Raw genomic sequence first — 10031 nt, 5'->3', positions numbered from 1 at the left:
TTTTATTCCGAAGGTCCTAGAGAAATCGAAAATTCTAAACGCTTTAAGATTCATCTCTCACAATGTTAACCCGTCGCTATGAAAGAAACTCTAATTACAATTCTAATTTAATATTAGAAAAATCTTCTTTATTTTCTTATATAAAATTCAGCTTGTGTATGTTTCTGTTCGAAAAACATGAAAAGTAATGGATTAAAATGATTTGGCATGCTCCACACCTATGGTAGGGTAAGTAAAATATTTAGAATGATTTAAAAAGAATTCAATTGGATTAATTTAAAATTACATCTAACAAATTGACTATATATATGTATGATATGTTTCCCTTGCTATTCTCACGCCTCATTATTGTCACTCATTTGTTTTCAAATATGTTAAATTAGAAGTAATGATATTATCCGCTTTTCAAAAAATAAAACTGAGTTAATTTCATACAGAACACTGTATTGATCATTTGAAATGTTAATTAATTAGATTAATTCATTTTTAATTCTATAGGAATTCTTTTAACTAGGCTTGGATAGTCAAATTTAAAGAAAAACAATAGAAAATCTAAAGCCAACTGCATTTTTAAAACCAAATGGGACTCCATATTCGTACATTCATATAGTGGGTAAAAATAAGAAATTCGCGCAAAAACCAAAACCGAAGTAAACAAAACGTTACCTTAATTTCTGGTATGACCACATGCTTATCGCCATTGAAACACTCTGTACCACTCACGCTATTGTTCGCACCGGTAGATCGTTGATATTGGCCCAAGAGGAGAGTGCAAAACTGATTTACCGCTGATTCATTTAATTGATAGAATCAAATCATTAATGCATTCGATCAATGAAAAGTTAAACCCGCTTACAAATATTTTTTTAGTTAGCTAAAAATAAAATAAACAACGCCTCTCAGTACAATCGCAGGCGGCTTTCATTCTTTTTTTTTAATCAACCTCTCTTAACATCTGTCATATGACATACATAGCGTTAAAAATAAATTTCACTTTATAAAACAAAAAAAATTATTTGCCTCTGTTAACTAATACCACGTACCACTGGATGTTATTCTCAGTACAAGAAGGAATGTTTTTTTTCTAGATGTAAACATGTAATTGCCGATTGTTCTTAGAAATCATTGAATTCTCGAACATAATAAATACGTCAGTTGGCGTACAGGGAAAAACCTGTTACAGAAAAATTGAAACGATTCTTGTAATTCTTTGAAAAAAAATAATTAAAAATTGTTATTTCAGTATCCATCAAAAATAAAATAAAAGAATATCAAAGTTAACTGAGTTAATAACAACAAGCTACCGCAGCACTCTAGATATCGTAAAACATACTAATTTTAATTTTATCAGAAAATGAATTGATGATATATGCAAAACCAAAAAAATTGAATTAATACGTTGTATATAAAATATTTCTAAAAAATGACCAGTGTTGCAATCCCTACACTTGAACCAATATAAATCACAACACCTCAATAGGAAAAACGTTTAAATCACAAAAACAAAGATTGCGAACGCAACTTCTTTCGCGGACTATTAAAGAGGTTTGAAGGCAACATTTCTGGTCTTGGTCGAATCGCTCTGTAAAAACCCGTTTACTATTCGAGCTTGATCTGGGTGCCGAGAGATTGTGAAAGTACTGATGGAGCGTGTCAATAAATGAGACCACGGCGAATAATGAAATGAAATTGAAAGCAATCAAAGTGTATGGGTCAGTATACAAATATGATTGAAACAGCGGTTAAATAAGCAATATAAAATGATTAAAAGAAATCAAATTAGCTACGATCATTAGGATATATTTCGTAACAAAATATTAAAAAATAATGACAACCCCGGGAACATTGTATTTAGAGTGATGATGAAGCATAATCTATATATTAGTATTAATCATTGTAGAATAATTAAAACTGAATATTTTAAACTAGACTTAAATTATCTTAAACATTAGTTGATAATATTAAATGTAAACAAATTAAAGCAAGTTGGTTTAATTTCAGATAAAGTAAATTTGCATATCACAGATTATAAATATTTTAATTTACGTGTACTAATTTTGAGACTAGGCTAATTTTAACAAGTATTGCTGGTTGCTCTTGTTTAGAAATACTCCAAGTTAGTGTTAAAAAGGTTAATAATTATTGAAAATGCCTTTCTATTTTTATAAAAACAACATTCTCCATATACAAATGATAGAAGAAATGTCCAACATTTAAACATACACATGCTTGATTAGATAACAACAACATTGTCCCAAATACAATAGCACTTGTTCTTTGTAACAATATATCTCCATATCTTTTGTGTGCTAAGAGATATCAATAGTAACAAAAATAGAACTGTACTTACGTTACAAGGGAATAATTTCCTTCTGGTATTGTAACATCAATACAAGAAATATCATAGGTAACTCTAGCCACAGACCCATCAATTTTTTGTATTTGTACCTTAAATTCTTCTAGCTCTTTTGGGCCCTTTTTTACTCCACCTAGAATGAAAAGCAATTAAGAGAAAGAAGCAAACACCTTTTCACAGTATTTCTTACCTTTAGGGACAAACTTTACAATGTTTTGTGCCATTTTTATTTATTTATACAGACAAGTAATATTTTCAGTGGTTAATAATACTGCTGAATAAATTGTTAATTAAAATTAGTCACAGTAAATTATCCTAAAATTATAATAGCTAATAATCAAATTAAATAACTATATGTAACTAATAACAAAAAAGATCCCAAGACGACCTACTAACCAAAACAAACAATAATTATGAAAATAATACAAGAAAGCTATATCAAACTAACCTTAATATAGATAGTATTTTTCATATTATAAAGGAATTTAGCTATCTGTTTGTCTATCATTAAATGGTTTTATTGCAGTGAAAAAATAAAAACATCTGATTTTGTATTTAAATAAGAACTAAATACAAAACAGGAAGATGACGGACATGACATCTTGTAGACATTGACATATAGAATGTTGTCACGTCTTGTTTTGCCATATGATATATTTCAAGTCTTTTTTCAAAAAATTGTGTTTTTTTTTTCTAAATAGATAATTTTATTATAAAAACAGTTAAACTGATTTATCGATATTTTATTATCGGTGGTGAGGCATGGCAACAGCGCTAAATGATATCTAATTCTTCGTGTAATTTTTGTATTCCCTTAAATGTTTTTTGTGATAAATTTTGTATAAAACAAAAAACAGAATCATGACGAAGCTCATGGAATGGTTATTTGTTGTAGGAACTCTCGGAGCAATTTGGTTGGCTCTTTTAACGAACACGATTGAAAACAGCTTCGCTAAGGACCACTACGATTTGTTGCTCTTTTCGCCGGTTATATTTGTGGCATTATTTGGTGTAAGTTTTTAAAATTTTTAATAATCAATTTGGTATTGTGCACTGTTATTTTTAGCTGTACGCCTTAACGTTGGTTTTGTATCGGGTATTTACCTTTAACAATTGTGACGAAGCTGCTGAAGAACTACAGAAGGTAGGCACGGAACTTTTTAGTGTTTATAAAACGTAATGAACTTTTAGGAAATATTACAAGCAAAGGAGGATCTACAGAAACAGGGTTTCAAATTTAAAACAGTTCAATAAGACAACTTTTTTTACTTAATATGGATGTTGTTAATAGGGTCAATAGGTGTTAAATAAAAACCCATTTATATAGTAATTCGTTTTTATTTTAACTAACTTATAAAAAATGAAATATAAATATAAGAAACAGGTTTAATTTTTAATATAATCTTGATAATTGTCTGTCCATCACCTAAAACTCAACTATGAGCCATGTTCAAAACAACGAAAGTCTTTGGGAAAGGGGCACAGTGTATGCCTAAATAAACTATTCGACTCAAGATAAGACTATTATAACGTTAAGTGTCAGGTGATGGCAACTTCTAATTTTAACAGATTCGGTGAATTGCATAATAAATTAAGTTGCCATTATCCAACTAGATTCGCTGAGAACCTAACAAGGTATGTGTGGCTTGCAGACGCAAAAGTCCTCGTGAACCACTCGGCAATTCGGGTTAGACGACAGGAAATCCAAGATCGCCTCCTTGGTAACGCCGGTGTAGGTCACGTCGAGCAGGTCCAGGTTGATGGTCTTCAGGAAATCCAAGGCCACGTCACTGATTTGTCGGTAGCCTCGCAATGACAATCGTCTTAGATTGACCTTTTGCCGCTTCCGTTCGTAGACCTGTACGTACGGGTTTCTCAGTCTTGGGCCGAAAATATCCACGAATATCGGATTCTCCCTGAAACAGAAACTGTATCAGCTCTAAGGGAAAAAAGTTTCGATGGAACGTGGTACTGTGGTAACTGATAGGGTCTAGGATAGCGTTGCGGTCGGATAACGACGACTCCGTTATTCCTGTGTATTGCGATACTCGGTCTATTGGGTGGGAGTTGGTTTGCCCTTTGGGAGTTACTAGAACTAAACAGAGAGCGTTATATTTTATCGTACTGGATCGATTGCTTATATTACTTTCTGTCAGTCTTTGTGTCCTCGTTCTTCGCTTGTGCGTCACCCATAGCTCTCTGATCCGATTCATCATCACTCGCATCCGATTCATCTGAAACTCTGTAAAACAATTGATTATACTACAGCGCAACAGGAACTTAAGATCTTATTCTCTAAGATTTAACAAGTCAATTGAGAAGTCACCGGCCTACCATAGTAAAACAATTTTTTTTTGACAAAATTAGTTTTTTTTATTCAACATAATTCCCTTCAAGGGTGATACACTGATTATAGCGACCATCCAGCTTTTCGATACCATTTTTGTAGTACAATTTGTCCTTTGCTTCAAAATAGGCCTCAGTTGCGGCGAACACCTCTTCATTCGGCGAAGATTTCTTCCCGGCGAGTAATCTTTTGATGACAAAATCCATGAATTGGGCTTCGAATTGCTTCCTCATCCACTGTATTCTCCAGATCTGACTCCCAGCGACTACTTCGTGGTCTCAGATCTCGAAAGAAGGCTCACTGGGACGAAATTTTCGTCGAATGAAGTCGAAACTTAGGCCTATTTTCAAGCAAAGGGCAAATCGTACTACAAAAATGGTATCGAACAGTTGGAGGGTTGCTATAATCAGTGTATCATTAAAAGGAACTATGTTGAATAAAAAAACCAATAACTAATTAACCTGTTAGGTGAATAGAAATAGAAAGAAAATATATCCAATAATTAATGGAAATATTCCACTAAAACCATTGAATTAAAAAAAGCTTTTAACATTTAGACAACATTCAGATGGTTTACGGCATGGGATCTTAATGTGGAATTCCATATACTATGGACTTTGAAGCTATTAAAACAAATCTTTCTAGCATTCGGAGAATCTGCCATGGCCATAAATTCCTAAATTTTTGACGTTTTATGTGCTATACTTGTCAATGGACAACCAACAGTTACAAAAAGTTAAATTGTTACCACAACTCAATTGTCTTGAAACACAGTGATGCGATGAAAGATCTAGAAGTGCAGACATATTCAAATACTTTACGTGATTGATTTCAAACAATCTGAATTTGAAAAAATGTTACTATGATTTGAAAGTACGACTTTTTAAATTAGTTTCAATAACAACGGATGACGCAGCTGCAATGATAGGTTGCATAAGTGGATTTATAGTCATACGTCAAAATGAAGATGAATTACCAACCTTTTTGAGCTATCACTGCATAATTCACCAATAAGAGACTAAACACAAAAGAGATAATGGACATTTAAGATTGTTAATTCAATTTGAGGAAGTTTCTTCAAACGGCGTCTCTTCCAAACGCAGCTCAATGAAGGCCAACCTGCATAATTACTACATACCGATGTCTACCTAAGCAGAGGTAAATATCGGCAACGATTTCATCATTTATTGCTTAGAATTATAAATGTTCTTCATGAATAAGATGGAAACTGCGAAAATTTATATTGTTAATATTTACCATGTTCTTTCACTTCCATTGGACGTTTTTTTTAACTCTTTAAGAATTATTGTTGTTAGTCATAGGTAGAAGTTTTTAGACATAGATAGACAAGCCATATACCTGTATTTCAGTATGAGGTGTACTCAGCAAGCCACTGACAGATTAGCAAAAAGTAAGACATATCCTTTCATGATAGATCTTCCTGATCCAAAAAATAACGTGAAAGTGAAATACTAAAATTAAATTATCAGCCATAATGTTCATTGTAACAACTTTTTCATATTTAAGAACAAATAGTACAACTTATACATTGTGGTTAAGTTGCAGAAAGTTGGAAACTCTTGGTCTAAGGATTGATATGTCTCTATAGAAAAGGTAGACTTCGTAACAGGAATCCTAAACGAGGATTTGCTTCGCCAATAACTTCAGTTTTAACACAATCTTGTAGTGTAACACGCGGTAATGTATAACTCCAAGACTAAAACTAGAAATATTTCGAAGAATTGCCAAAATAAGCATTCGGGAGAACCGGGTTTAGCCTTGATTGTACTGTTTTTCTTCCTTGTCAAACACTATCTTGCTGTAGAAGCCAAAGCTCCCGCAACTTGCAACATCCAACAGACCAAAAGACATACCATATTTTTGTTTTTACTGATTTCCTCTAATTCTGAACAACCAGCCACTCCAAGAGATCTGAAGAAAATTATGTTCAACAATCACACTTCAAATGAAAACGCCAAATGGAGCATGAGACTTAGTGCTGCGAAGGCCTGAAAATTGCAAACCTCGACCTAATAAAGCCCCCAATTCGTAGACATGTTCATAGAAAAAGATTTCGAGACGCAAAAGCACTACAGTCCCTTAAACACCAGGTTGAAAGAAAGAAATCTGCCGAATTGGCGAATTACTCCACACATAAAAAAATAAATTCAAACCTTGCAGATCCATCCGCAGTCTTATGTTTCTTTTGGTTGATCCCCGAGGATTGTTCCGATGTTTTTCGCTTGCAGCTTGTCGACGGGCCGGGAGATCGTATGACGTCATCAGACTGCAGGCGCGAAGGCCCCGGTTGGGGATTCTCGGGGCTGGAGGAACTACAACGGAAAATTAGGAATACACGATTCTACTTTTAAAATAATACGCCAAGACGTGTGATTGGTCCAGTGCGCCTACATACATCTCGGCGATATGAATTTGATGTTTTGACACTTTGATATATAAAACATTAGTTGAGAGTGGAGATAAATTCATGAGGTTCTTAAAACCTTAAGAAATAACTGTTTCTAAACTTTAGATCCAAGGAAAGAACAAGTTCTCATAAACATGCTGAACTATAGTTAAACTCTTGTTAAAGGATAAAATGTCAGCAATTATAACCTAGGATAAATACCAAGGCAGACTAAATAGCGAAGAAAAAAACAATAATAGGCTAAGACATTTTCGTCTCGTCTACACTAACACTAAGAAAGTGATAACGATACATTTTGCTTCAAATAACGCACCCCTTTACTAAAGGTAGCAAACTTTCTAAGTATCTTTGGCAGAAATAAACAAAAACAACAAATTAAACTGAAATGTCATTCAGCTCACCGAACCAATCACACGATTTGCCTTATTGTCTCCAATTATATCGCAGCGGCCTTGCCTATTATCGTTCTCAGAGTTGCCGTTCGTCTTATTCCTCCTACTGAATCTGACATACTCGGATATATCCAGCACTTCGGGAGCCGGCATGTTGCCCTGTTCGTCTGTCTGCGCGAAACAAGAAAAAACACCCAGTTAGTCCTGGTGGGGGAAAGTCTTATTAAAAAAAAACAACATACCTCTCTGACTTTGAGGACGATTATCTGTTTTTTGTTCTCCATACCGAACATGCAACAGTTGGTGTCATCATCCGAGTCACTGTCACTATGCGATGAATCTAGATTCGAAAAATTAACACTATTATAATATCATAATGGTACCATTTGTTATTAAACTGGAAAAAATTATTTTTAAAATGTCCATCAAAAAAATGTTCAATTTAATATTAAGGTAACATGGCTAGCTTTATTTCTTGAGATTGGAATTCAATTATTTTTTTAGTAGTTAAAGTAATCTTAACTGTCAGATCACAGTATTTCATTTTTAAATGTCTTAAAACTCAGGCATTTATGTCAAAATAAAATAAAAATTTTTAAAACTGTCTTTGAATCAAATCCATAATAGTTAAAAACAAATGAATTTCGTTTTTTTAATGGCCCTCGTTTTTTGGCTAAAAGATATATCAAAAGCATGAGAAAAAATCCATGCATTTTATACGACTGTCAACTAATGAAATACTAATTACTGTTGGACTGCATTTTTAAATATTTAATGTCTGGATTTTTTTTCACATGAACATATACAGTCCATCAATTTTTTAAAAAACACATTTTAATATATATAATATATACATTGTTAAACAATGTTAAATACTAGTTTGTTTTTATGTGCCAATAAAAAGAACTAAAAATTACCAGACGGCGACACATTGAAATCAACATCAACTATATTACTACACTGTGGTAATTTATTCAGTTCTCCCATATGTTTCCGACACATTACTTTCTGAAGTAATGGGCGAAGGTCAAAGAAATCATCGACTTGCATATGAAGTGTCGGGGATCTTTTTAAAGAAGCTCTTTCTAAAATATAAAATGTCCTCAGCAAGACTAAAATATTGCCGAAATATCAGTACCTCTATTTAAGTTCTCTCTGTATCCACAAGTACATTTACCATAAGGGTCTTGATATAACTCAGTTTTAGGTAATTCTTCATAACTTCCACCAATAAAATGTAAAAATTGCTCTAGGCTTTCATTTTTTATGATATTCTACAAATTTAGTAAAACATCAAAACAAATTAAAGAAGACACTATGAACTAATTACCTCATGCAGTATGTGCTGGTTTCGTATTTTCATTACAACATTCTCCAATAAAGGCTTGTCTTTATCCAACTCGTAGGACCTCATACTTTGACAGTACAAAGCCAATAGAGGCGGATGGGAATTGAATGTCCTTAATACCTCATTCCCAATTGCTAAAAATAAACGATAACTAAATTGAAAATATCAAATAATTTCACAAATATTACTGTTATATCTAGTATCTATGACTTTCAGTCTTTTAAAACCGTGTTTGGCAACACTGAGATATGGCATTACATTAAAATGCAACTTCTGACATTTAACCAGGGATAACACCTCCAAATTTTCATATTTAGCAACAGATATCAAGAAATTGCTATCTACCCAATTGCATTCATCCAGAATCAATACCTGAAAGGATAATAAAGGATATTAAAAAACACAAAACCACTATTCGCAATACAAACCTTTAAATTCCTCATTCGGTTACAAGATGAATGAAAAAACAATCCTCCATTTTTAATATGGCTCTTTCTTAAACTAAGCTCCCTTAAGGATTTGGGAAATTTCAACAGGCAAAACTAAAAAAAGTCAAGCTAGGTATCGTGGAAGTAACACACCATAAATCTTACATGTTTTCCATCAAATCTTTGATTTTCCAGAGAGAGTACAAGCAGGTTCTCCAAATCCATCCATGATGAAAAGTATTTTTCAGGTACATTACCATTATATTTACTCTCAGCTTTCAGTAGCAAAGTTGTAGTTTTCTCGCATACTCTCTCGCAGATATATTCCACTTTCTTGGTTGAGTTTGGTTCACTACGAGCATCGATATATTGCCACAGTCTTGGGTCCTCAATGATGTTCTTAAAGTACAAACACGTCCTTAAAAGATCATATGCATTAATTTAAGGAAAATCATACTATATATAAAGAGATATTACCTGCTCAGATTGAATAGTGATGTAGAGTCCAGGAAAGACAACAAATATATCATTGTACAATCGGAGAGTTGCAAAATGCGACAGAAATCACCGTCGCCGTACATATTTTATAGTCTTCCCACGCCTAAAAAAAGGACCTAGGTGAAGTATCGCAAAAAAATTTCGAATTTCACTATAATATACAAGTATCTGGACACATACGAAAAAAATATTGACATAAAAATGAAATGTCATTCTATAGTAGGTCCGACGTAC

The 10031-nt window shown here is 33.0% G+C and overlaps 3 protein-coding genes and 1 long non-coding RNA gene across 9 annotated transcripts in view; 2 read left to right on the top strand and 2 right to left on the bottom strand.

The window, feature by feature from the left end:
• The window catches only part of LOC143193810 (uncharacterized), a 5741-nt gene extending 4860 nt beyond the window's left edge, over positions 1 to 881 (top strand). Inside the window, exon 2 of the long non-coding RNA XR_013005105.1 lies at positions 21 to 881. This is a non-coding gene — a long non-coding RNA (uncharacterized LOC143193810). The remainder of the gene's footprint in view (positions 1 to 20) is intronic.
• ATP7 (copper-transporting ATPase 1) overlaps positions 1 to 2981 on the bottom strand; it is a 24990-nt gene extending 22009 nt beyond the window's left edge. For 2 of the 6 annotated variants that reach the window (XM_076400201.1, XM_076400198.1), the window contains exons 1-3: positions 2805 to 2981; positions 2547 to 2671; positions 2351 to 2489 (exon numbers count right to left, since the gene is read on the bottom strand). In XM_076400201.1, the coding sequence (XP_076256316.1) occupies positions 2351 to 2489; positions 2547 to 2580 (173 nt within the window). In that variant the 5' untranslated portion in view covers positions 2581 to 2671; positions 2805 to 2981. Of the gene's footprint in view, positions 1 to 666; positions 789 to 2350; positions 2490 to 2546 lie in introns of those variants that run through there. The other 4 variants (XM_076400202.1, XM_076400199.1, XM_076400197.1 and 1 more) reach the window with 4 other exon arrangements.
• Positions 2967 to 3686, top strand: Dpm3 (Dolichyl-phosphate mannosyltransferase subunit 3). The gene is made up of 3 exons (XM_076400209.1): positions 2967 to 3367; positions 3423 to 3500; positions 3548 to 3686. Exons 1-3 carry the CDS (start codon positions 3218 to 3220, stop codon positions 3608 to 3610), a joined length of 291 nt encoding a protein of 96 aa, XP_076256324.1. The 5' UTR covers positions 2967 to 3217; the 3' UTR covers positions 3611 to 3686.
• LOC143193807 (uncharacterized) lies at positions 3675 to 10031 on the bottom strand. Its single transcript, XM_076400205.1, has 13 exons — positions 9777 to 10031; positions 9465 to 9717; positions 9300 to 9413; positions 9060 to 9243; positions 8854 to 9005; positions 8662 to 8797; positions 8441 to 8608; positions 7766 to 7863; positions 7588 to 7694; positions 6878 to 7036; positions 4503 to 4598; positions 4329 to 4451; positions 3675 to 4272 (listed from the first exon to the last, which is right to left on the bottom strand). Exons 1-13 carry the CDS (start codon positions 9878 to 9880, stop codon positions 3984 to 3986), a joined length of 1983 nt encoding a protein of 660 aa, XP_076256320.1. The 5' UTR covers positions 9881 to 10031; the 3' UTR covers positions 3675 to 3983.

This window comes from Rhynchophorus ferrugineus, unplaced genomic scaffold, assembly GCF_030347505.1.
Source record: "Rhynchophorus ferrugineus isolate W39M unplaced genomic scaffold, kcgeb_rfMv2 rfM3, whole genome shotgun sequence".
In the NCBI taxonomy this organism is placed as follows: domain Eukaryota; kingdom Metazoa; phylum Arthropoda; class Insecta; order Coleoptera; family Curculionidae; genus Rhynchophorus; species Rhynchophorus ferrugineus.
Note: the sequence above shows the minus strand (reverse complement) of the source record. Positions and strands in the feature narration are given on the sequence as shown.

What these genes read in the sequence shown, in the direction of transcription:
- Dpm3 (XM_076400209.1), top strand. Translation starts at nt 3,218, where the DNA reads ATGACGAAGCTCATGGAATGGTTATTTGTTGTAGGAACTCTCGGAGCA. An exon ending in TATTTGTGGCATTATTTGGT is followed by an intron (nt 3,368 to 3,422) that starts GTAAGTTTTTAA and finishes TGTTATTTTTAG; the next exon opens with CTGTACGCCTTAACGTTGGT. An exon ending in CTGCTGAAGAACTACAGAAG is followed by an intron (nt 3,501 to 3,547) that starts GTAGGCACGGAA and finishes ATGAACTTTTAG; the next exon opens with GAAATATTACAAGCAAAGGA.
- LOC143193807 (XM_076400205.1), bottom strand. Translation starts at nt 9,880, where the DNA reads ATGTACGGCGACGGTGATTTCTGTCGCATTTTGCAACTCTCCGATTGT. An exon ending in ACCGAATGAGGAATTTAAAG is followed by an intron (nt 9,244 to 9,299) that starts GTTTGTATTGCG and finishes TTATCCTTTCAG; the next exon opens with GTATTGATTCTGGATGAATG. An exon ending in CATAGATACTAGATATAACA is followed by an intron (nt 9,006 to 9,059) that starts GTAATATTTGTG and finishes GTTTATTTTTAG; the next exon opens with CAATTGGGAATGAGGTATTA.